At 53.9% G+C, this 26,525-nt stretch overlaps 1 protein-coding gene and 1 long non-coding RNA gene across 19 annotated transcripts in view; both read right to left on the bottom strand.

Moving 5' to 3' along the window:
* Nucleotides 1–26,525, bottom strand: part of ANK1 (ankyrin 1) — an 80,303-nt gene that overhangs the window by 36,406 nt on the left and 17,372 nt on the right. For 17 of the 18 annotated variants that reach the window (XM_075062797.1, XM_075062786.1, XM_032774551.2 and 14 more), the window contains exons 3-9: nucleotides 15,941–16,039; nucleotides 8,504–8,602; nucleotides 2,620–2,718; nucleotides 2,317–2,502; nucleotides 1,937–2,035; nucleotides 492–590; nucleotides 21–119 (exon numbers count right to left, since the gene is read on the bottom strand). In XM_075062797.1, coding sequence (XP_074918898.1) covers nucleotides 21–119; nucleotides 492–590; nucleotides 1,937–2,035; nucleotides 2,317–2,502; nucleotides 2,620–2,718; nucleotides 8,504–8,602; nucleotides 15,941–16,039 — 780 coding nt within the window. Of the gene's footprint in view, nucleotides 1–20; nucleotides 120–491; nucleotides 591–1,936; nucleotides 2,036–2,316; nucleotides 2,503–2,619; nucleotides 2,719–8,503; nucleotides 8,603–14,314; nucleotides 14,388–15,940; nucleotides 16,040–26,525 lie in introns of those variants that run through there. The other variant, XM_075062793.1, reaches the window with a different exon arrangement.
* LOC142046366 (uncharacterized) lies at nucleotides 21,087–25,520 on the bottom strand. Its single transcript, XR_012655303.1, has 2 exons — nucleotides 23,336–25,520; nucleotides 21,087–23,152 (listed from the first exon to the last, which is right to left on the bottom strand). It is a non-coding gene; the product is annotated as an uncharacterized LOC142046366 (long non-coding RNA).

Raw genomic sequence — 26,525 nt, forward strand, 5'->3', positions numbered from 1 at the left:
TACAGGCCAGGGCCAGGCACCTTGGTTTTTGCTTGGATGGGAGCCCCGTGGTCCAGCAGGATCTCCATGATTCGCACGTGTCCATTCCTGGCTGCACAGTGCAGGGGAGTCAGCTCGTCCTAGAGAACAGAGAGGGAGATCAGGACTTGTGGGGGGGGGGGGGGGGGGGGGGGGCCGGGAAGTGGCGAGAGACTCTGTGGACCTCAGGGATGTGAAATCAAGCGCACAGGATACGGGAGGCTTGTGCCAGCCTGACGCTCCCTGCCCGCTCCGGGAGCCAGCCACACATCTCCGTCATGCTGCCCCCGCCCCAGGGCCCAGCGACACGCCCACTCACCAGCCCGTCTGGACATTGCACGCACGTGGCCAGTGGCTCCCACCACACAAGAGCTCTGATCTGCAAGAGGAGGGGGCGGGAGGTGGTGGTGTCTCGGGCCCATGCACGCACTGGGATGGGGGGGAACACAAGCTGGGGACATGGTGAGTCTCACCTTGGTCCTTATCTCTATCTGGGCCCCTCGGTCCAGCAGCAGCCGCACCATGATGATGTTGCCCCGGCGGGAGGCCACATGCAGTGGAGTAATCCCGTTCTAGGGGCAGAGAAACAGCATTAGAGAGCTTCGAGCTGGGAACCCCACAGGCCGTCAGAGCCCACTGCCCCACGGAGCTGGAGGAAGGACAGTCAGCATCCATTCCCCTCGGAGCTGGGGGAGGCAGGTCGGCATCCACTGCCCCATGGAGCTGATGGAAGGACAGTCACTGTCCACTGCCCCACGGAGATTGGCGGGGGGCAGGGCAGTGTGACGAACTGGTAATGTTCTTGATGTGTTCTTTGAATACTGAGTGGGGAGTATTGACCTGGGAAGGTTGCAGGGGAGTTTTGTTGGGACTGTCTGCATTGGGGATGGGAGACTTTCCTTGAGGGAAGATACCTGAGCATGTAACAGGAGAACCCAGCAAGGGGTTTGGAGGCCAGGTGACACCTCTGCCCGGGAAACTGGACAAAGGCTGGGGAAGGAGCCGGCGGGAGGCTGAGTGAGACAGCCAGAGGGAGTTTCAGTTTGGATCTGGCTGGGGAAATGGAGGGGAGCCCAGATGAGGCTCTGGCCTCCCTGCCCCACCCCCAAGAGAGATCTAACTAAGGGGGTCCTGTTGTCTGTACCTGCAAGACCCATCTTGGACTGTGTTCCTGTCGTCTGAATAAACCTTCTGTTTTACTGGCTGGTTGAGAGTCCTGGTGAATCGCAGGAAGCCGGGGGTGCAGGGCCTTGTCTCCCCCACGCTCCGTGACAGGCAGTCAGAGCAGAGGGAGGTGCAGGGCAGGTCAGTGCCCACTGCCCTATGGAGCTGGGGGAGGTGCGGGGCAGTCAGCACCCACTGCCCCCCAGAGCTGTCAGACAGCAGCACAGGCTTGACGCAGAGAAAAGCCTCCCAACCCAGCCACTGCTGAGCACGTGTGATGGAAAGTTCTCCAGTCACACAGCGTGTGCTTAACTCTGCCCCCTGTGGAGAGTTCAGCAAGTCTTCACTGGGCCCCAGGCAGCAGGATATGGGTCAGCTCCTGCTCTGTTCCTCCAGGCCACACGCTTGTCGTGAGGACATGGCTCATTTGTGTGCCGCATGCCAGTGGGGCTGCTAGGGGGCAGCTGCCAGCAGAGCTGGGAGAGGCTGGAGGTCCCCAGCTGGGCGAAGGCAGCTGGGACAGGCGGGAGGGGAGGGGCTCCATGTGGGCAGGGGTAGTAATTGCTGACTGCCATTAGGAGTTCCTGGTGAGGCGGCTGTCTGCCCCGCCCAGGGGATCTCTGCCTTCCACACACCCCAGAGCAGCCGGGCAAACTCCTGGCAGATTGTGCCATTCTGACAGCACAGCGAGATGTCCCTGAACCCCTGCCCCTCGTTGCTGAACGCATGCGGCGCTGGGCTGTCTCTGACCCACCTGTGGGGTGAAGTTGATGCTAGCACCGCGGTTCAGCAGGAACTGGGCCACGTTGAGGTTCTCGTAGTGAGCCGCAATGTGCAGGGGAGTAAATCCGGTCTGGGGAGAGAAAGGGCAGATCAATGCAGCCTCACAGACAGACCAACCCACTGCAGACAGGCTCAGACCCTGACTGCAGCCGATTCCCTGCCCCAGCATGCTCTGCAGTGCGCTCTGAGCCGGCCTGGGGCTGCAGGGCCTGGGAGGAAATGGGGCTTGCAAACCCTTCAGTGGGGAGAGGGGAGTGAGGCGGAAGTGCCAGGCTCTGGGCAGCTGCTGCAGCATGGCTTCTGGTGGGAGTGCCAGGCTGACACCAGTCCTTGCAGGGGAGCCCACAGTACCTTGGAGAGGACATCAGCGTTGGGGTCGTTTTGCAGAAGCACCGCGGCCGTTCTGGTGTCATCGTTGCGGGCAGCAATGTGCAGGGCGGGAAGACGGACCTTCCCCTTCGTCCCATAGTTGATGAGGTGGGCGACCACGTTCTCATGCCCCTGCTGCAGAGCGACGGCCAGCGGCGTGAAGCCATCCTGCCAGAGACAGAGAGGGAGGTGAGATGCAGAACAAGGGGGAGCCAGTGCAGGAAACGATAGCCCGACAGCAGCATTGGCCACGGGCTCTGGGCACCAGCCCCTGCAGGGTCTCACCTCTGTGGCTACATTTTGGTTGGCACCGCTCTCCAGCAGGAATTTGACGACTTCCAGGTGATTTTCCTGTGCTGCCATGTAGAGGGGCGTGAAGCCTTTCTGCAAACACAGAGCCATGCATGACCGTCACGGACTGCTCCTCACCCTGTAGGACCCAGAGCTCCCTGCAAGCCTGCAGCCACCCCTACCCCACATGGTGAAACACAGCAAGGGTGGGAGGAGGAGTGAAACCCCAATGGCATTTGGGGAGCAGAATGGATGCTGGGACTGGCCCAGGAAACCTGCCAGGGTAACACCCCCAGTCTTCAGAAAGTGCCATAGGATATCTGAGGAGAGAAAAGGGTCAAGTGCTTGGTCCATACAAGATGGGAAAGCGTCTCTACTCGCTAATGCTAGTGAATAGCCACACCTCAGCAGCACCCAGCGGCTCCATACGGGGCCCTGTTGTGCCGGGCACTGCGCAGACACAGCCAAGTTATGCACCTTGCCAGATGGGACCAGTGACAGGGAAGTGATCAAATCAATGCCATCTCCCTGTCACATACCCAGTTCCTGGGTGGCTCTGTGCGTGAAGTGTGGTAACATCCTTTCCCCATCCCCGCCCCTACTCTCTAGTTCGAGCTGTGCTCAGCATGCTGGGTGTATGCTGGGAGGCTGAGCCTTTGGAAACCTGGCCCTGGATGTCTCTCTCTCTCTCTTGTTAAGATGAGTTCCTGTCTGCATCCTGTAGAATTTGCCCATACCGGTATTGCCCTGGCCTCTTCTTTTGTCATTCAGTGTTGAACGCATTCTACAACAATGTGCATTTCCTCATCCTTTGGGGGCGAAGCCAGACTTTTAGGCACCTGCTCCCCTACTTGGTGTAAACTTTGCTTGTGCCAATCAGAAACGAACACACGCAGGTTTGGGCCCCGTCCCTTATGACACTTCTATGATGTCATAGTAGGTACTTTAGGCCGGCCTGCCATGTGCAGCAGGGAGAGGAGAAAGAAAACGAATCCTGGTGTATCTGTGTACACCCGTAACGAGCCTGATCAACCTCGAAGCCTCTCTCTCAGCTCACGTGTTTCAAACAGGGTTTCTACGTTTGCCGGTCGTTATGCGTTGGTTGTATTGTAAGTATCAATTAGTACTAAATGCTGGCATCTTTGTTTATAAATATTGTTATAGATATTTTGTCATTGTGTGTTTGAAGTTTATTTAACTCTATTAACTAATCATACGCTGCTCCCCTACCCCTTGTAACTATCCCCAATAAAACTTTAAATTGATTAATTTGTTGTGTGTGTCTGCAGTTGCATCGTAGCCCATACTCTCCTTGCATCCCTTACCTATACAGTCCATTGCACGTGCAGCCTGGTAAATAACAGGCCTGCATTTCCTTTTGCCCCTGCGAATACGGGGCAATTTACATGCGTCACGAACAGGATGCAGGGGATTGGGCCATGCCCGTGACACGCTGCAGACACGCGCGCAGATAATGAAACTGAACATTCCACATTGCAATTTCACCTTTTAGCTACCAAAATTCGATCTAATCCAAGTAATGGAAATGGATCTGTTCCCTGGCTTGGTAAAACTCTAAAAGGCTATACTGTACCATTAACCCTGGCAGATACGGATGCCTCCTTCGGTGCCACCTGAGCTTTAGGTGTCAGCCAGCCGATTGTTCCCGCAGCCTCAGTGCACGGAGGCTGTGGAGAACCTCTGTGGCTGCAGAATCCCTCTCAGCTTTGGAGAGAATGTAGCCGCATTGTTAGAAAATCTGGATGTACCGTTTCCAAATGATTCCCCGACCTCGGTAATACCTGATGATCGGACACAAATTATTATGCCAAATGATAAATGAATTAAATTTAGTAAGAAAACGCAAAATTGCGACCAATGAATCAAAATCCTGAGGATGTTTCCACCGTCCTGTTTAGCATGATATGCAAGGCCCTCGATCTGTGCTCTGTCCTCCACGGGGGCCAATGTTTGCAGCCAAACTGGCAGCCCCAGGCTCTCCTAAAGATGATAATGAGAGAAGACGGAAAGGTAGAGCCCATCAACTACCCCCCCCCCCAAGTCCCTCCGGAAAATTTTGCCACCCCCATAGAAGCCCTATAACTCCTCGTGTCCAGCTCTGCCAACAGCCCAGATTACTGAATCTGAAACTGTAGCAGAAGCTTTGCCTATTGCGATAACTAAACTAAATAGACACAAAACAGCAACACAACGCAGTTACGAACGCCGAACACGTACTAACACGAACTTAAAGAGTTTTTAAGGAAACGAACGAAAAAACCGATGAGCACCAATGGTTTGGGTCGGGCGCTAGCCTTAGAAACGGAGCAGAATTGGTGGAGCCGCGAGGAGCCGGCATCTTACCAAAAGGCCAATTGGGCACGAGGCTTTCCCGGGTCATGCTTTATTAAATAATCTGCATTTGGCCACTTACCACGCCGGCAGCTGCCATTTTAGCAATGCAAGCAGTTTTTAAAGGATATATATCCCCCGGAGCCTTAGTTTACTCCACATGATTTAATATGGGCAAACGCAGGAGCTTCCATAGCCCTGTGGGATCCACTAACAAATCCACTTAATTTACAGTTCAACGCAATTGTGGCCACACCCTTTATACATGTTACTGATCCCACCAAATTCCTGTCTCAGCAGAGCAGTTGATTTAGCATTAGAAGCTGCCCCTGAGCTGACACCTGTGCCATGCTGCACTTGCATGCGGCCGTACGCAGATCCATCTTAACGTTATTTAAGTGGTAGTAAAATTAAGTTTTTACTGCAACACCGCCTGTTGTCCTCATTGATTCGCACAAAAAAACCTCAAAGAGTCAGTTTAATCCCCAAAAATATCAGGAGTGAACTAAAGCTGAACGGCACGATTTGGCTTCTTCTAACAAAGATCACCCAAAGAAGCCCTGCGTAAAATGTCAGAACCAAGAGCAGCAAAATGTAGCCGAACACAGGCTGGAAAATTGGGAGGACTATGTTAGGGTCAAAAAAACGAATAGGGGCTGGATGCTGCCGGCCCAAATAAGATCCACCCGAAGATGAACGCCCATAACGCCACGCCTGTTAGTAACGGGTACACCCACCTCCTTATTTATTAGACACTGGACTCACGTTAGCATTATTGAGCCAGCGTTCCCCACTGTCTCTAGCTGGCTCCTTTATGTTTGTTCAAGGCCTCAATGCAGTACAAGAAAACCACCTGGTTTGGGTTAAATTACCATGGAAATACGTAAGAAAATAAAAAGCCTGTAGGATCAAAAACCTGCTAGGTGTCTCAGATATTAAAAAATTAACTGCATAATCAAATTCTGCAAGCCCTCCCTATAACCCGTAGGCGATCATCCCCTATACCCCGAAATAGTTAACTCCAGCCATGGAAATTTCCCCCTATCCCACAAATCCAAAGGGCTTCCCCTTATTGAAGCTTTGCTCACTCAGCTCTAGAAAGAAAAAGATGAAAGGGTTATTGCATCCAGCCTTTCTGTCCGCAGTTGGGGTATCCCAGCCCGGCAACCCCTCTAAATATCGCCTTTGTCATATAGACTATCGACAAGCTAACAGCCGTGTAAAGCCTATCGCATTTTCCAGCTCTGTCACCATTCCAGAAATACAGCGGCAACTAAGCGTGCAAGTAATGCAGTGGGCATGCATCTCTGATTTAAAAGACAGTGTTTTAACAAATCCCACTCCAGGACACAAAGGAAAATGCCTTAAACTTTGTTTTAAGGGTGTCCAATAGATGGAGAAGTGCCCACGAGGGGTTCTGTAATCACCTGCACTTGCATCGATCCCATTCAATATCACATTAAACAAAGTAAAACCCCTACAGGATGTGTCCGTGTTAGCCTATGTAGATGACATTGTCCATTTTGTGGGCCCAATCCCAACGCAGTTCAAATGTACCCCCAAATATATATATAGATGCATTTAGAAGCAGATGGGTGGCAATTAACAAAAACAAAGAGCCACCTGCAGGCCAGCCACAATTCTCATCTTGGCGACTAGCCATTGTCCTCCCACCACTCACACACATGCCCCGCCAGCGATTAGCCCTTGAGACAGAAGCCCTCCAAAAAATAAACGAGAGCTTCAGCAGCTACTAGGTCTCTTAATTATCACCGCCAGATATACCCAGGCGCAATAATTTCTTACTTAGAAACCTCAAAGCTCTTCTCTCTTCTAAACGCTCCTGAGAAGTCTGGAATGACACCAGCACAAAAAAGCTTAGAGACAGCTGGCTGGTTGTCCCTCTACAACGCCCCCTCGCACCGTTTTAATGTCCAAGGAACCCCTCAACATCAATCGGTTTATTACAAAACACAATGTAGGATTTCATGTATTGCAACGTGGTAATGCCATTTTTAACAACTGGTCCATCGCCTATCTGGGGGGGGGGGGGGCCAGTACAACTACGGTCTAGTGGGACTAACTATGCTCCGCGTTCAGTTGCTCGTCACTGGTCCCAAGTCCTATCCCAGGTACCCTGTTCCTGACCACGTGTTCATTTAAATCCCGTGCTTCAAGTACCCCCTCCAACCCGGTTTCATGGCATAACTACCGCACTGGCCGCTTCTGTGTTTCCAGGTTGAAGTGTAGCTTGGCAGGCATGGACCCTAACTCCCGCAATACATCTTAGGCCCCCCCATCTCACCAAACCGTTATGCATTGAAGTTAAATATGATCCCTGGGTTTGTCTGACGGGGCACCTCACCTCACCTGGGCGGGAGTTCTTTGTGCCACATGTAATCACTTTAATGTGAGTTTACTGCCCCCTCTGCTCCGCACAAAGAAGGGAAAGTGCAGGGGCGTTTCTTTTAGCTGTCCAGCATGTTGCTAATGCCACTCTGCAACAAGCAAGTTGTTTTAGGTATCGATTTGTCTCAATTGTTTGTTTATGATATTTTAATGAGCAAGCTCTCCCTCAGCTTTTGTTGTAAATGTGGGGTCCAATTTTTTACACCTTAATTCGTAAATTCTCTCACCTGGTTCGTTACGCACTGTCCCTCTCATCTTCCAGCTCTACCCCTTGCAGTTCCAGTCTTGATCCGAGAATGAGAGAGATCTCCCAGTTCATATGGCAGATCCCGCCCTACATGGCCGACCCGATGTTGCGCTGGCTCCACGAAGAATGGGGACCTTTACCACCCACAAAAAATGGTACGGCCTGTTTATCTGACTTTTCTAGTGCCAAAACCTCGACGTTAGCAGCAGTCAGTGCGAGCTCATTGTTTCAATCCTGCTTGCAGTGTGTGCAGTAAAACTATGAATCGTCCCCGATATGAGCGCTCTGCTAATACGTGGCTGCAGAACACTTTGCCCCAGGTAGTTACGTAGGCAAATTGACTTAATAGGATCCCCTCCTGCCAGTGTGCTCGTTGTTTTCCAAAAGGCCTTAGTTACTGTCAATCGGGGTCTCGACAAACCTTTTGTGTCCCTCTTACTAAAACCAATGCTGCTTCTGTCTCTGTGGCTCTTAAGCAAACAGCAGCTGCCTGGGGCACTCCCACCGAAGTCCAAGCAGATGGTGGGCCACGCTTTACCAGCAAAAGCATTGAACATCTCTCTCTCTCTCTCTCTCTCTCCAGCTCTTACTGACCTTCCAGGGGAGCAGCAGCTGCAGGCCAGCACTGGTAGCATGGCCGTGTCCCCCTGCCATGACATTTCTAACCCTTCCCGGCCGGCCAGAGGCGCCATGTCTGCTCAGGCACAAGGCTTGCCAATTGTTCAAAGGAAAACAGGCAGAGAAAAGCCAGCCCAGGAGTGGCCATCAGCACTGCGGGGCTGGGCAGCGGGCGGGCTCTAGGGCATGGCTGCCAGCCCTGTCAGGGGCCAAGCCTGGACCAGCGCACCTGCCTGGGAGAGCATGCTTTACCTGCGACTGAGCGTTGACGTTTGCCCCATAGTTCACCAGCTCCCGGACCACATCCTCCTGTCCCGCCAGGGCCGCGATGTGCAGGGCCGTGTTCCCCTTCTGAAACACAGCAGGACAGGGCAAGTCAGGGTGCAGCACACGGGGCAGGGTCTGAGAGCGGCTGTGCATGGGGAAGCCAGGTAGGTGTGCTTGGAGCTGGTGTTCTCAGGTGTGAGCTACTGGGAAGTGCGCACACTAGCCACACAGGCCAAGTCTGGACTCAGGGAAACGTGTAATTCAACATGTGTTAGCTGACACCTAACCAACATGTGCAAACCCCATGCGCAGACAAGCCACGGCATTTCCACACGTTTCCTGGGGGAGGGAGGAGGGCGCAGAGAGTTAATTTGCAAACAAGCACTGCAGGGTGGGCAAATCCAGCGTGCACGCAGGAGGACTATGTGCACTAGCCATGGGCATAGATTCTGTGCCAGGGAGGTGGACAAAGCATGTATGTCTGTGTGTCCCTGGTCCTGGGAGCCGGGAAGCCACTCTGGGGCCATGTGGGCTGGTGGCTGTTTCCATGCTGGAGAGACACATAGGAGGTGACTGGGAGGATTCACAGTGTGCAGGCGGCTGTGGAGACCCTGCTTCCTGGAGAAGATCAGTGTGGGACAGGGCGCTGCTGAACGCCCATCCCAGGTGCCCCTTGCTGAGCTGGGCTTGCCTGAGACCAGGGCTGCCCCCCTGCTAACTCACCCAGCAGGCATGGGTGGCAAGTTTGTAGAAATTTTGGTGGTGCCCAGAACCCACCCCCCAACTCTGCCCCCACCTGCCTAAGGCTCTGGGCAGAGTTTCGGGGGGGGAGGTCTGAGGTGCAGGTCCTGGGCTGGGGATTAGGGTGCAGGAGGGGTGCAGGCTTTCGGATGGAGTTTGGGTGCTGGGTGCAGGTTCCGGGCTGGGGTAGGGGGTGAGTGTGCAGGAGGGGGTGAGAGGTGCAGGCTTTGGGATGGAGTTTGGGTTCAGGCTCTGGACTGGGGGTGGGGGCGTAGGAAGGGGGAGGTGGTGCACACTCTGGGAGGGAGTTTGGGGATAGGAGGGAGTGCAGGGGTGAAGGTTGTGGGGCTGAGGATGAGGGCTTCATGATGTGGGGGGGCTCAGGGCTAGAGAAGAGGGTTGGGCTGTGGGGTGAGGACTGTGGGGCTGGGGATGAAGGGTTCATGCTGCGGAGGGCAGCTCAGAGCTGGGGCAGAGGATCAGGGGAATGAGGTTTGGGGCTGAGGATGAGGGGTTCATGATGTGGCGGGGCTCAGGGCTGGGGCAGAGGATTAGGGTGTGGAGGGATGAGGGCTGTGGCTGGGTTTGAGGGGTTCATGCTGCGGGGGGGGCTCAGGGCTGAGGCAGAGGATTAGGGTGCAGGGGGATGAGGGCTGTGGCTGGGGATGAGGGGTTCATGCTGCTGGCGGGGGGCTCAGGGCTGAGGCAGAGGATTAGGGTGCAGGGGGATGAGGGCTGTGGCTGGGGATGAGGGGTTTGGGGCGTTGGAAGGGCTCAGGGCTAGGTTCGAAGGGCAGGGTAAGGGCAGCTTGCCCTGCCATTAGCAGATGGCAGGCACTAGGACCCCGGGACAGCAGTCAGCAGTTCTGCCGGGAGCCGACAGGGACACGCAGGGGGAGGGGTGGCAGGCGGAGGCCGGGACCCGCTCCAGGCAGGGACGCGGCAGCGTGGGGGTGACCCACAGGGGCCAGGGCCCGATCCAGAGAGGGCCGGGGGAGAGACCCAGCTCCAAATATTGCTGGAGCAGGGCCCCCAGCCTGAACATTCCTGGTGCTCGGGCACCACAAATGTATATAACTTGCCACCTATGCCGGCAGGCTGTTCTCCCTGCACCCCCAAGCTGCTCCTGCCGCCCTGACTGCATCTATTCTGTGAGCAGCTCTGCAGAGCCCCAGTCTGCCTGAGTCCCTGGGCCAGTGTGAGGGGCCCTGCTGAATCTGGCCAGCTGGCACCTCACCAGGCAGGGGAAACAGGGCTCGTGTGGGGGCGAGGGCACAGCAGGGGAGTGAAACACAAAAGCAAAGAGGCAAAGGTGTGACGGGGGGATAGACAGCGCAGGGAGGGAGGAAGGCGGTGCAGGGAGGGGAAGGAGGCAGAGGAAGGGAGACAATAAACAAGAGAGAACAAGAGACTGGAGCCAGCTCACCTGCCTGGCTACTAGTGACAGAGGAAAGGCAAGAGGGCCCCAAGTCAGCAGACAGAGCCAGTCGTGGCTAGGAGCGAGTACTGGAGCAGGCAGGGCCCCAGCCCCCCAGCACTGGGGCGGGGAGGGGAGAGCAGAGCCTGGCCCCCTCAGGAGCAAATACTCCTGAGCCAGCCCGACGGCTCAGTGCAGCATACACAGGATGCTTGGCCCACATCCTTTTTTTAAGCACAAGGAGGAGGAGGATTTCGTATTCCACATTAAATCAATGGCAGCGCAGCCAGAATACCCTGAGTCAGGCTCAACGGGCCTCAACTGCTAGAGCCCAAGCAGGGGGAGTGGGAGCAGGAGCCGATCCATCTCCAGGCCGCGCTGCATCCCCTTTGCGGATATCATGCCAGGGATGTCAACGCCCTCCCAACCCCGAAATGCTGGGACCATGCCGGCAGGGAGATGCAGACACAGGCCTCTGCAGCGTTTGCCTCTGGCTGACAGGGCAGAACACTGACGCCACGGACACTGTGCAGTGATGTGGTGCACACAGAGCCAGGCAGCCTCGCAGTCCCGGATCACTTCAGACTATGCTGGAGGTTGCTCATTCATCAGCCTGCTCGCTAAAGCCTTTGTCCTGCCTGTCACGAGTGAGCGCTGCTCTCCTCCGCGGTGGCTTTCGGGTGAGCAAGGTGACAGTGACTCGTTATTCAGAGAGCCACAGAATAGGGCTGGCCCAGGCTGGGCCTGAGCAGCTCAGCCCTGTTACTGACTAATTAGACAGGAGGGAGCCTCCAGCAGCCCTAATCAGGATAGGGGCCCATTGTGCTTGGGCCAGCTCTGCAAGCACTAGGCACGTGTGACTAGCAGCCCCCGATGCCTGCGGGGAGACTTGGAAATGGGTGGCAAGTTTGTAGAAATTTTGGTGGTGCCCAGAAACCACCCCCCCAACTCCTTCCCCACAAACTCCGCCCCCACCTGCCTAAGGCTCTGGGAGGGGTTTGGGGGGGGGTCTGGGTGCAGATCCTGGGCTGGGGATTAGGGTGCAGGAGGGGTACAGGTGCAGGCTTTGGGATGGAGTTTGGGTGCTGGGTGCAGGCTCCAGGCTGGGACAGGGGGTGGGTGTGCAGGAGGGGATGAGGGGTGTAGGCTTTGGGATGGAGTTTGGGTGCAGGCTCTGGGCTGGGGGTGGGGGTCTAGGAAGCGGTGAGGAGTGCAGGCTCTGGGAGGGAGTTTGGGGGTGGGAAGGGGTGTACGGGAAAGGGGAGGAGTTGCATGCTCTGGGAGGGGGTGCATGCTCTGGGAGGGAGTTTGGGATAAGAGGGAGTGCAGGGGTGAGGGCTGTGGGGCTGAGGATGAGAGATTCATGATGCAGGACAGGGCTCAGGGCTAGGGCAGAGAGTTTGGGTGTGGGATGAGGGCTGTGGGGCTGAGGATGAGGGGTTCATGATGTGGAGGGGCTCAGGGCTGGAGCAGAGGATCAGGGTGCAGGGGGATGAGGGTTGGGGCTGAGGATGAGGGATTCATGCTGCGGGGGTGCACAGAGCTGGGGCAGAGGATCAAGGTGCAGGGGAATGAGGGTTGGGGCTGAGGATGAGGGGTTCATGATGCGGGGGGGCTCGGCTGGGGCAGAGGGTTGAGGTGTGGGGTTAGGGCTGTGGGGCTGAAGATGAGGGATTCATGATGTGGAGGGGCTCAGGGCTGGGGCAGAGGATCAGGGTGCTGGGGGATGAGGGTTGGGGCTAAGGATGAGGGGTTCATGATGCGGGGGGGCTCAGGGCTGGGGAAGAGGATTAGGGTGTAGGGGGCTGACGGGTTTGGGGTATTGGAGAGGCTCAGGGCTAGGGCCAAAGGGCATGGTAAGGGCAGCCTGCCCTGCCAGGGGGGCATGGCAGGCACTAGGACCCTGGGGCAGCAGACAGCAGTTCTGCCAGGAGCTGTTCTACTCTGGCAGCAGAAGCAGGCAGGGGAGAGGCGCTGCGCCGCCTGCTTTCTGTCAGGCAGGGACATGGCAGGGTCCGGGGGGAGACCCGCGGGGGCTGGGGGCCGATCCAGGCAGGGCCAGGGGAGAGACCCAGGTCCAAATATTGCTGGAGCAGGGCCCCCAGCCCTGAATATTCCTGTGCTCGAGCACCGCAAACTTATATAACCTGCCAACTATGAACTTGGATGGTGTGTAATGACCTCTGTGCTGAGGGCTGCAGGGCTCTAAGCCTGCTCAGAAAACTGGTGTGAATGGCAGCGTGTAAGCGAGGCTGGCTGGGCTCTCAGCAGGCATGCAATGGTAGTGATTCACCAGTCCAGGGCACACACGTTTGCACTCCCATGGAATGTCAATTGGTGCAAGTGACACCACGTTAGTCCTCAGCCCCATTTCCCAGCCAGCTCACACCAGGGCTGTGATGCCAGGGCTGGGAGAGGCCCAGAAACGCCTGCAATGCCAGGCTGGGGGTCACAACCCCTACTCTTGGCTTCCAGGGCCAGGCGGGGAGCCCAGAGAGCTAGCTAGCGAACAGACCCTTGAGCAGGTTTGCCAGTCCCTACATGCTGTGCATCCTCTCAGGGTGAGAGGGTGCAGTGCCTGGCACTGCCAATTACACTCATTGCCCAGTCACTTCATAAACGAGGGATGGAAACTAGACAGGCAGGGAAAGGACAATGGGAGAAAGGGAAAAGGAGTTAGCAGAGACCTGGTAGCGAGGTAGGAGCTGCCGGAGGGCTGTCCTCCCCATGCTCTCAGCAGGAATTGGTAGGGGAAGTAGAAGCAGCAACCTGGGCAGCGGTGACCATGAGATGGTCGAGTGCAGGATCCTGACACAAGGAAGAAAGGAGAGCAGCAGAATATGGACCCTGGACTTCAGAAAAACAGACTTAGACTCCCTCAGAGAACAGATGGGCAAGATCCCCTGGGAGGCTAATATGAGAGGGAAAGGAGTCCAGGAGAGCTGGCTGTATTTTAAAGAAGCTTTATTGAGGTTGCAGGAACAAACCATCCCGATGTGCAGAAAGAATAGTAAATATGGCAGATGACCTGCTTGGCTTAACAGTGAATCTTCGGTGAGCTTAAACACAAAAAGGAAGCTTACAAGAAGTGGAAACTTGGACAGATGACTAGGAGGAGTATAAAAATATTGCTCAGCATGCAGGGGTAAATCAGGAAGGCCAAAGCACAACTGGAGTTGCAGCTAGCAAGGGATGTGAAGGGTAACAAGAAGGGTTTCTACAGGTATGTTAGCAACAAGAAGAAGGTCAGGAAAGTGTGGGACCCTTACTGAATGGGGGAGGCAACCTAGTGACAGATATGCTTTTTTTGCCTCAGTCTTCACAGACAAGGTCAGCTCCCAGACTGCTGCACTGGGCAGCACAGTATGGGGAGGAGGTGAGCAGCCCTCAGTGGTGAAAGAACAGGTTAAGGACTATTTAGAAAAGCTGGACATGCACAAGTCCATGGGCCCAGGATCTAATGCATCCGAGGGTGCTGAGGGAGTTGGCTGATGTGATTGCAGAGCCATTGGCCATTATCTTTGAAAACTCATGGTGATCGGGGGAGGTCCCGATGATTGGAAAAAGGCAAATATAGTGCCCATCTTTAAAAAAGGGAAGAAGGAGAATCCAGGGAACTACAGACCAGTCAGCCTCACCTCAGTCCCTGGAAAAATCATGGAGCAGGTCCTCAAGGAATCCATTTTGAAGCACTTGGAGGAGAGGAAGGTGATCAGGAACAGTCAACATGGATTCACCAAGGGCAAGTCATGCCTGACCAACCTGATTGCCTTCTATGATGAGATAAACTGGCTCTGTGGATATGGGGAAAGCGGTGGATGTGATATATCTTGACTTTAGCAAAGCTTTTGATATGGTCTCCCACAGTATTCTTGCCAGCAAGTTAAAAAAAGTATGGATTGGATGAATGGACTATAAGGTGGATAGAAAGCTGGCTAGATCGTCGGGCTCAACAGGGGTAGTGATCAATGGCTCAATGTCTAGTTGGCAGCCGGTATCAAGAGAGTGCCCCAGGGGTCGGTCCTGGGGCCAGTTTTGTTCAACATCTTCATTAATGATCTGGATGATGGGATGGATTGCACCCTCAGCAAGTTTGCAGATGACACTAAATGGGGAGAGAGGTAGATATGCTGGAGGGGGTAGGGATAGGGTCCAGAGTGACCTAGACAAATTGGAGGATTGGGCCAAAAGAAATCTGATGAGGTTCAACAAGGACAAGTGCAGAGTCCTGCACTTAGGATGGAAGAATCCCATGCACTGCTACAGTGTTGTGGAGTCACTGGCTAAGTGTCAGTTCTGCAGAAAAGGACCTCGGGATTACAGTGGACGAGAAGCTGGACATGAGTCAACAATGTGCCCTTGTTGCCAAGAAGGCTAACAGCATATTGGGCTGCATTAGTAGGAGCATTGCCAGCAGATTGAGGGAAGTGATTATTCCCCTCTATTAGGCACTGGTGAGGCAAATCTCGAATACTGCATCCAGTTTTGGGGCCCCCATTACAGAAAGGATGTGGACAAATTGGAGAGAGTCCAGCAGAAGGCAATGAAAATTATTAGGGGGCAGGGGGATGTGGCTTATGAGGAGAGGCTGAGGGAACTGGGCTTGTTTAGTCTGCAGAAGAGAAGAGTGAGGGAGGATTTCATAGCAGACTTCAACTACCTTAAGGGGGGTTCCAAAGAGGATGGAGCTCAGCTGTTCTCAGTGGTGGAAGACGATAGAACAAGGAGCAATGGTCTCAAGTTGCAGTGGGGAGGTGTAGGTTGGATATTAGGAAAAACTATTTCACTAGGAGGGTGGTGAAGAACTGGAATGGATTACCTAAGGAGGTGGTGGAATCTCCTTCCTTAGAGGTTTTCAAGGCCTGGCTTGACAAAGCCCTGGCTGGGATGATTTAGTTGGGAACTGGTCCTGCTTTGAGCAGGGGGTTGGACTAGATGACCTCCTGAGGTCTCTTCCAACCCTAATCTTCTATGATTCCTCTAGCCTTGCCATCCAACTGGGAATCCCGCAGTGCTTCACACATGACATGGACAAAGGCCCCTGCGCCCCGGGAGGCAGGTCAGTATCCCCCACCCCAGTTTATAGAGCAGAGAGGGGAAGGAACCTGCCAAGGCTGCAGAGAAAAGCTGTGGCAGAGACAGAAACAGAACCCACGTCTCCTGAGTGTCACCCCAGTGCCATTGCTACAAGCCCAGCCTCCCCCAGGTACAATGTGGGCAAAGGATGTGTTGAGCCCCCATCTCCCGCCAGTGCCAGCCCTTACCTTGGTTGTCGTTTCTAAAACAATTTCCTTGTGCAGCAGCTCAGCCACCATCTTCACGTGGCCTTCTTTGGAGGCCAGATGCAGGGCGTTCAGTCCGTTCTGGAAAGAGCAGAGAGAAGGGCTGGTTAGCCAGGTTGGGGAATGCACTCAGGGAAGCTGGGGGCAGCAGAGGGGAACCCTGCTGCCATAGAGCCCATGGAGACAGGGCTGCAAACACAAAGCCCACGAGGCTGCACAGAGCAGAGCAAAGCCCTGGGCCACCAGCTGCTAACAGCGTTAAGCCTTTAGATACCAGCTCCCCCAGATCCAATGCAGATCTGTCGTGCTGCCCCATGATACAGACAGGGAAACAGAGGCAGGTGTAACTTGCTCGAGGCCTCAGAGTGGGACTATGATTCAGCAGTTCCTGGTGCCCAGCCAGTTTGCTCTCTCTGTGAATTGCTCCTCTCGAAGCAGGGACATCAGAATCCCAGAGCTATAAACCCCAGTGAGGAGCTGCTGCCTCAGGAGATCGGCTTACATCAGCATCCAGATGGAGCAGGGAGAATCCGCTGACACCTGGTGTTTTGGTGCCTGCCATCTGCCCACCCATAGTGCTCCTATGCCAGACAAACCCACCAGCATCTGGCAGTAGCATCACCGCCCCCAGCATCGTTCCTCCAGCAATGCCCCAGTGCTAACACTCTGCACAGCGGGCTACTAGGTTTAGCAGAAACCCCCACCAGCCACGCCAACACCAGGACTCCCAGCGACACCCACCCCCCAGTGGGTCCAAACGCCTTGTGGTGCTGCTCTGACGGCTGCCTGCTCTGCTCACACACACCGTGCTGCCTGTCAGGGCCCAAATCTCTGCCCAGGTCGCTTTATGCCCGGACACTGATTGGGCCCAACTCTGCTCTCACACCAGTTCCCGCTGCCTTAGACCATGACAGCGCCCTCGGCCCTGCCCAAAGGCTCTTGCTACAAGAGAGGGTTTCCGCAGCAGGAAGCTCCTGCGTTGAGGCTGCCTCTGAGCAGATGCCACCCCCATGTGCCCACCCCTCCCCCTGCAGATGGTGCTGCAATCAATATGTGTGGTGGGCCCTGCACTGGCAGGGCGTCCCCAGCTCAGGTCTCCCTGGCCCCTGGTTTCTGGGATGCCACTGGCTGCTGCACGGTGAACACAAGCGCCCTAACTGTATTCCCTTTGCCAGCACAATGCTCCATTCCTCCAGGCATTCACTCCTAGTATCGGCACAGCAGCAGCACCAGGGGCCCCACTCAGAGACCAGGAACCCTCGGGCTGGACACAGTACAAACCCCAGCTCACTCCCAGTACATTGGACCCAGAGCTGTGGGCTCCAAAGCCTCAGCTGGGAGCAGCCCTCCCTACCCCTGGGGAGTCCTGCCCAGAGCCCCTTTCCAGAGGGTGTCTTTACAAGGCAGGCGTGGCAGCAGGGGAAGCAGTGGGAGTGTTTGCCCTGCTGTCAGAGCCCGATGCCGAAAGCCACACAGCAGCTGCTGATGCAGTCTTCTCCCTGCAGGAGCACCTTGCACTAGAGGATGAAGGCTGACTTAGTGCTTGGCGCTGGAGCTTACTTGAGAGCCGTGGACACCGTGAGGGGCATGTGTTATGGATTAGGCTCAATGAACTCCGGGAGCCATCAGCAGCTCCATGAGAAAGATAAGGATGCTACAACAATGCAGCTCTAGTCTCCCTGCCCATGCAGAGCCCCAGGGCCCATCTGCTCACTTTGCAGGTCCTGGAAAATTCCCACTCTGGCACAATGACATTAATATGATGGGCTCAGCTCAACCCCCACAGCGCACAACTGGGAATGACTTATTGTCCCTACTGAAGAGGGCCCAGCACTAGGTGCTGCAGGTCAGCATCACAGTGCCTTGGCAGGGCGAAGGTGGGTGTGCATGTGCCCAGAGCTCGGCTAGCAGGGGCTGCAGGTTAGGACTGAGCTGCATTGGACAAGCCGGGAGGGACAAGTCTGCAGAAGCCCGAACATTCACCAACCTTGAAGTAAAAACTTTAAATGTAGCTTGGTGCTCTGTCTGGGCCACTGATCATATCAGAAGCAGCAGCTGCCGCTAACCTTGGCTCCAGATACAGGCACACAAAATCCACCAGGTATTAGAGGAAATGCCCCAGGGGAACATTTTTCACTGAAGTTACCATAAAAAACATTAGCTGCAAATATTAGGTCATTTTTTTCATCAGCAGAAGAACCAGTTGCAGAGGCCTATGTCCAATGGCAAATGACTTTCACATGTCTCCGTTACCCTGACACAATGTACAGCTCATTCACCTTCCCCTTTGATACTGTTTGTTCTCCCCTTCACTCAGCTGAGAACCATTCCTAGCCAACCTTGCCTTGTGGTTCCCGTGCACCCCCTCCCCCCTCCCCCTGCCAGTGCTGCACTACTGGGGCTGCAAACCCTGCAAGGGGAGGTCAAACCCAAACAAGGTGCTATCTTTTTCCTTGCTTTGCAAGCTGCACAGGTAGGGCCCAGGCGTGCTGCTCTCACTCAGTTACAGCTTCCATTGTCTTCACTGGTAGTGAGGAGTGCAGGGTCAGGAGGAGACTGTGCGGCTGTTAAGCTGCACACACTCCAGGAAACTGTGTCATCAATAAAACAACGCCCCCCAGGGACATTTCTACTAGTCCTCAGTTTGACATCTCTCCTACACACAGCCTCTGTGTGGAGTCTGGCTGCCCAGCCAGCGATCCGGTAGCATCCCACCACAGCCAGCTGTCAGCACAGTCAGCACCCGAGAGTCCACTTCTGCTCTTATTTCTGGTGCCCAGTTCGGTTTCCCAGGGGTGACCACCAGGGCTGGGGTGGTGGATGGGGAGGGGCTTAAACCCTCCTAGGCCATTTCAACCGGGACTTCTGCCTCCAGAGAATGCCTTCCACACATGAGTGCTTCCTCATTCCTGCAGCTGGGTGTGTGGAGCCCATCTGAGCTGTGAGCATCCGCTGTGGGGACACACTCCTGCCTGGTGCATCACACATGCTGGCTGTCTGCTGGTGCTTCTCTAAACCGGTAAAAGGTCACTTTAGGGCACTGATTTGTCTCCACAGAAATCCGGCTTTGGGGGAGACACAAGGAAGGGCTCCCAGCAGCACCCCTGGGGTTCCAGCTCCAACCAGCTTTCAGGGAATACTCAGCACTAACATTCAACTTAAAAAAACCCTCATGGTTGAGTAATTTTACTAAAAATATTACAACAAAAAAACTTCAAAAACAGACTCCAAGGAGAGACTGCTGAATTGGAATTAATTTGCAAATTGGACACCATTAAATCAGGCTTGAATAAAGACTGGGAGTGGATGGGCCATTTGTGACGAAGTGGGACCGTTCTTAATGCTTCCCCTAATACTGTGTGGGTGCCTCAGTTTCCCCTATGCATTTCTTAAGTCTCTAGGGCCTTGGCTACACTGGCACTTTACAGCGCTGCAACTTTCTCGCTAATGGGTGTGAAAAACACCCCCCCCGAGTGCTGCAAGATACAGCGCTGTAAAGCACCAGTGTAAACAGTGCCGCAGCACTGGGAGCGTGGCTCCCAGCGCTGCAAGCTAAACCCCATGAGGATGTGGAGTACGTGCAGCGCTGGGGTGCCACGACCACACTCGGCGGCAGCGCTTTGAAGTTTCAAGTGTAGCCATACCCTAGGTGGTGGGATAAAGGCTAGTGTGCATAAATCACCAACACTCTATCTCTTAGCAACAAATGGCCAGGGCCTTTCCCCCCTGCAAGGAAATAGCTAAAGGTGAACAAAGAGATCAGGTGACCTCCTGGCCCGGGAAAGAGACAAAGCCCAGAGGAGGAGGGGATGGAGGGGGTTTCAATTTGGAGTTGGCTGGGGACTAGGCCTGAGGGCAGACGGGGGTGTCGGGCTCGGTAGGCCCCAGAATGGAGCCTGGCTGAGGGTCTCGTTCGCTAGACCAACAAGCCCTGGTTTAGCCCGTGTTCCTGTCATCTAATAAACCTCTGTTTTACTGGCTGGCGAAGAGTCACGTCTGACTGCAAGGTGGGGATGCAGGACCCTCTGGCTTCCCCAGGACCCCGCCTGGGCAGACTCATTGTGGGAAGCGCACGGAGGGGCATATGCTGAATGCTCCCAGGAGAGACCAGGAGGTGAAGATGTGTGAGCTTCTTGCCCTGAACAAGTCTGCTCCATGGGAGAGGAGGCTCCCCAAAGTCCTGACTGGCTTTGTGGGGAGCAGTTCCAGAGCATCGCCCAGGGACTCCGTGACACCATTACACAAAGTAAAACTATTTCCCCAGGCTTATTTTTCTCCCCCTACAGTTCCTCATATCTCCTTGTCAATTGCTGGAAATGGGCCGTTTTCATTACCACTACAAACAGTTCTTTTTCTCTCCTGCTGATAAAAGCTCACCTTAACTGATTACTCTCCTTACAGTATGCATGGTAACATCCATTGTTTCAAGTCCTCTGTGTATATATATATATCTTCCTACTGTATTTTCCACTACATGCATCCAATGAAGTGGGCTGTAGCCCATGAAAGCTTATGCTGAAATAAATTTGTTAGTCTCTAAGGTGCCGCAAGTACTCCTGTTCTTTTTTGCTACTCTGCTGAAGACTAAGAGGCTTTCCCTCTATCTCCTGTTAGAAAGGCCCCTTGCAAAGTACCAGAGCCAAGAGATGAATTTATTCCTTATAAAATATTCTTCTATTCAGCTTTGGCAACAGCCCCAATCGTACCAGAGTAAAACCTACAAATTCACACACATTTGCTGAAAATTGACTTGAAAGACTTTCAGATCCCATGAAGGGAGAGGAATCATGCCAAGCGGAAATGCATCTAGCCTGGGAGGATGCAAAGCTCCTAGAAAAAAGCTGAAATGGAGAGATGGATGTTATGCAGTGAAAGCAGATTCTGTAACACACACACACATATGGCCATAGACACACTCACTCTGTAACTAATACACACACACACAGAGCGAGAGAGCGCATGAGTATAGAGACATTCTGGAATATTTGCATATCAGGCACGTGAACATAGACACACAGGTGCTCTGTCCATGACAAACACACGACAATAAACACACTCAGATTCTCCCTCTGTAACACACACATCCTATCACTTACAGGGGTAGTAAATATCCTCTCAGGTGCTGGGAAACCTGTGAAAAATCTTTATTCTCCGGCCCCAGAGTGACAAGCTGAGTGTTTACAAAGTCTGTATCCAAGCCTCAAGAACAACGCAATCTGTTCGATCATTTGCCCCAAACCAACCTGCAGGACCGGAGCCTGTGCAGTGCCCTAATCGGAGAGCATCATGTTCCCGCACCTAACTGCTGTGAATGCCACCCAGAAATACGCTGCCCCGTGGCTACATGCACAAAACACTCAACCATTTGGAAAACATGAGAGATGGGGCTTTGCTCTCCACAGGGAGCGAGGTACAGGGCCTGGGTGAAGTTACAGATTAGGAGATTGACCTGGCTGCATACCTGGACAGACTAGAATGCTAGCTCCTATTGACCAGGGAGCTGGCAGCAACGCACCTTCCCTGTTCTCAGGTCTCGAACGGGAAGTGAGGGCAGCAAAGTGCTCGGGAATCGGACAGGCATACGGAGGAAGGAGATGCACAGTGAAGATGCTGGTACTGGTGCCGACGATGACGATGGAATCGGAAGGATGGGGATGAAGATCAGATGGCATGTTAAGGTCTCTGCATTTGGGTAAGAATACAGGGCCTGTGGGATAGGTCTGACCACATATATCCCCTTTATTACATACAGGACATGTGAGGTTGGACCTTTCCCACAGGTTTGATATTCCATAGGAGGAAAACCCAAAGGTGCCATCTAACCACAGCGAGATGCACAAAGCAACGGGAACCAGGCTGAAGACATCACTGACGGAGGCTCCTGGCTGCTGCACTCACACACTCCCAGGTCCTCTTAGTCCAGGCAGTACAACATCTCACCAGCAGCAGGCTTGGCAGCGCTCCCTGCACATCACCAAATGGAGACTCTGGCAGAAGGGAACCCCATCGTGCTAGGAAAGGGCAGTTCAGAACCAGGCGCATGAGCTCTGCTCTCCGCCCGCATAGCCTCCTCCAGGCCCTGGCATTCTTCCTCTCTGGGAATAACGCAATGGGGCAGGGCACGTTCCCAGGTCTCCTCAGGAGCTTTCAGCTAGTCTCAAAGGTGAAGTAGCAGCATGGTTCAAGTCACCCTCTATTCATGGCCTCTCACACCCTGGATGTAGCCGCAGCCCCTTCAGCTCACTCTCACCTGCTACCCCCTAGCCTTGGGGATGCCCAAAGCTGAGTGCAGAGCAGGCAGAATGAATGGATCCCAGCTTCCCTTTGCATCCAGCGACGCTGTGCTGCACCGGGCCGGGAGCTCCAGAACTCGTAGGAAAAGAACGTGACTCAGAATTAAACTTCCCTTGCCCCCCTCTAAACCCTACCCCACACACCCATTCCCAGTGATCTGAGGGAGCAGCAGGCCTGTTCAATACCCTCACTGAGGGGTGACTGAATGTACCCAGGAGCAAGGCGAATGCGCCAAGTAACCGGCGTCATGCTGCAGCTCAGTACCAGGGCTCTGCTCCCCCGGGGAGCCTACACGAGAGAGCAGCAGTTGGGTTTCATAAGCGTGCTGGATTCAGAAACGAAAGCACAGCCACTCGGAAGATCCTGCCTGGATTTAGTGTAAGTCTGTGATCTACCTAGCGTGGAGCCTGGCACAAAGCCCAGGGGCCTGGTGCTAAGGTGAGGGTGAACTGCAAAACTGTTCAGATCTACAAACCCTTCACATGCTGGAGACTCAATAGCAGCATCCCCATGGAGACTTACACAGTAGCAAAATACACAATCAGTTCCTGCTTTGCTTACCTGCCAAGACCTAGGCAGGGGTCCGAGTCTCCGTCCCAGAGGAAGGAGCCCAGGAAAGGGGAGAGCCCAAGGGAACAGCTTTCATTCAAAGAGTTTAAAGGATCAGCAAAGGTAGAGACTTTCTGCAAGTCAACTCTGGGCCAATTCACTTCTGACTTCCACCCCTGCAAGCCCACACACACAGCACCATGCATACACGCAGCACCATGCACACACACACGCAGCACCATGCACACAGTGCACACACGTGCACGCACACACACACACACAGCTCTATGCACACAGTGAACACACACACACACAGCACCATGCACACAGTGCACACACACATACACAGAGCTCTATGCACACAGTGAACACACACACACAGAGCACTATGCACACAGTGAACACACGCACACACAGTGCCGTGCACACAGTGCACACACACACACACACACAGCCACGCATACACACATACACACCCAGCACCATGCACACAGCACTGTGCACGCACACACACAGTACCATGCACACACACACACACACAGAGAGCACCGTGCACACAGTGCACACACACAGAGCTCCATGCACACAGACACACACACACAGAGCGCCCTACCATGCACTCCAGCCCTGGGAAGCACACCTATGCCTGTCTGTGCCCACAGGTGCCACCCCCCACACCGCTCCAGACCCTGTGACGTTATTGATATAATCTGGAACCATATAGAACATGGTTGCAACCAAGGCACTGCAATGGTACCAAATCTTATGTAAAGGGGGTCATATAAGGTGTCTAAGACCAGGTTATAGGTTGCTGGTTATGATTATGCTGTCTGTATGTGTCATTTTTTTAGCTGAAGTTATGAATATCGGCTCTATCCTGTCTGTACTTCAAACTTGTGCTGTGCTTCTGGGTAACACCCCAGACAAGTGGGTGTAAGCTCTGCCTAGCCTGCTTGATGGTCCATTAAGGACCATCAGCTATACAATTGACCCATTGAGAGAAGGCAGATACACCTTGTAACTCAGCATAGTATGCAGGGACTTGCCCATGTGACTCCAGACTCCATTTTGCTGTAATTTTCCACAGTAAGAACAAAGAGGTGTTCTTACATCTGGAAAAGGCTATAAAAGGCTGATGCCTCATCTCCATCTGGTCTTCAATCCTGCTTCTTACTTCTGGAGGGACTTTCCTACAAACTGAAGCTCTACACAAAGGACTGATGACCCAACCCAGCAGGGGATGTACTCCAGAGACTTGATTTGAACTTGCAGTTTGCTCCATCACTGCTACAAGCCTGAACTAAGAACTTTGCCATTACTGTATGTAATCGATTCCATTTAACCAATTCTAGCTCTCATCTATATCTTTTTCCTTTTACGAATAAACCTTTAGATTTTTGATTCTAAAGGATTGGCAACTGCGTGATTTGTGGGTAAGATCTGATTTGTATATTGACCTGGGTCTGGGGCTTGATTCTTTGGGATGGAGAGAACCTTCTTCTTTTATTGGGGTGTTGGTTTTCATAACCATTCATCCCCTGACAAGTGGCACTGGTGGTGATACTGGGAGACTGGAGTGTCTAAGAAAATTGCTTTTGTGACTTGTGGTTAGCCAGTGGGGTGAGACCAAAGTCCTCTGTGTCTGGCTGGTTTGATTTGTCTTAGAGGTGGAAAAACCCCAGCCTTGGGCTGTAACTTCCCTGTTTAAGTGATTTGTCCTGAATTGGCACTCTCAGTTGGGTCCCGCCAGAACCGCATCATCACAGACCCCGGTCCCCGAGCCAGCCCAGCAGCAATCCCTGCGGGGCTCACTCCACAGCCCCATGTGCTGGGCAGAAATTGCTGAGGCACGCTCTCCTGCTGCTCTCGCTCTAACTCGGACTGGCTAATGGCACCTACAGGGAACAAGTGCATGGCTGAACCCAGTGAGCACACAGCAGGGGGCCGGGCCTGGGGCTGGGCCAGGTCCACACCGGAGGGTCAGAACTACCAGGGACAGCCAACGTTCTGGTCACAAGCTGAAGTCTCTGGGCTCTGCCAAGCACCCGCCAAGGGGCCTGTTCCTTCTTACAGGGCAGTGAGCCAAGGCTCTAGCAGAGCTAGCAGATGCTACAATGGCCTTTGTTGCCGGTCCCAGGAGCTGGAAAGGGTGCATGACCCTCAGTGGGAGCAGCAGTGCCAGGGTGAGGGTCCCATGGCAAGAGTCTGCATGGGGACAGAGGCTCCTGCCAGAGCAACAGGACTGGGAGCTCCATGACCTGCTGTGATCTCATCGTATCTGTCAGGACGTGCAGACACAAGTATGAGCCAATGTCCCTGCAAACATCAGAGTCTCAGTGGGCAAGTCTGAGTCCACACGAAAGCAGAAGCGCGTGGGTGCACATCTGTCTGGGGGGAGCGTGCGAACGGGAGCCCGTGGGTGCACATCTGTCTGGGGGGAGCGTGCGCGTGGGTGCACATCTGTCTAGGGGGAGCTTGTACATTTGCATGAGCCATGTACACGTCTGACAGACCAATTGGTGAAGAGAACTGTTAGAATGAGTTCCTGTCTGCATCCTGTAGAACTTGCCATACCAGTATTGCCCTGGCCTCTTCCTTTGTCATTCAGTGTTGAACGCATTCTACAACAATATGCATTACCTCACCTTTTGGGGGCGAAGCCAGACCTTTTGGCACCTGCTCCCCTATTTGGTGTAAACATTGCTTGTGCCAATCAGAGGCGAACACACACAGGTTTTGGGCCCGTCCCCTATGACACTTCTGTGATGTCATAGTAAGTATTTTTAGAGTCGCCCTCCACTGCAGGCAGGGAGAGGAGAAAACGAATCCCGTGTATTCCCTTGTACCCCCGTAACCGAGCCTGATCACCTCGAAGCCTCTCTCTCAGCTCACGTGTTTTCAAATAGAGCTTTCTACGTTTGCCGGTCGTGATGCGTTGGTTGTATTTGTAAGTATCAGTTATTACCTAGAGATGCTAGCCATCTCTCTCGCTCTCTATAACAATTGTTACGCTCAAAATATATATCTCGGCGTTTGTTGTGTTCTAGGTTTTGTTAACTCTTTAGCTTAATCATACGCTGCTCCCTTACCCCTTGTAACTATCCCCAATAAAACTTTAAATTGATTAATTTTAGTTGTGTGTGTCTGCAGTTTGCATCGTGACCCATACTCTCCTTGCATCACTTACCTATATAGTCTGTTGCCACGTGCAGCCTGGTAAATAACAGGCCTGCATTTTCTTTTGCCCCTGCGAATACGTGACAATCTACAAGAACATCAACTCATCCAGCTGCAACAGAGACATGGTAACTTTCTCTTTCCTCTGCCCACGCTGCAAGGGCCCAGCCCAGAGCTGGATACTGGGAGCAGAGGAGTTCTCTCCAAGCTGGGAGAGACAGCAGGTGCGTGCTCCCTCCTCAGGAACAAATTCTTACAGAGAGCTGGGGCTGGGCTGGGCTCTCGGTGACAACAATTACCCCCTGCAGCCAATGGAGTTTGCTCGGTGTCACTGGGAGCGGAGCGCAGCCTTTGATGTACCCCTCCGAGGGGCTCGCTGGAGTCAGGGAATGGCAGCACTGTACAGGTACCCCCCACCCAGCAGTGTCGAAAAGGCACTGTCGGGGCAACCTGCCTGTAGCACCTGCTCCCGTAGCTGCAGTGGCTGAATCAATGGGAGTGGTGAGTAAGAATGGGGCGGCTCAGAGCCGCCCATACACTGACACTG

This window comes from Chelonoidis abingdonii, chromosome 2 (genome assembly GCF_003597395.2).
Source record: "Chelonoidis abingdonii isolate Lonesome George chromosome 2, CheloAbing_2.0, whole genome shotgun sequence".
Lineage (NCBI taxonomy): Eukaryota > Metazoa > Chordata > Testudines > Testudinidae > Chelonoidis > Chelonoidis abingdonii.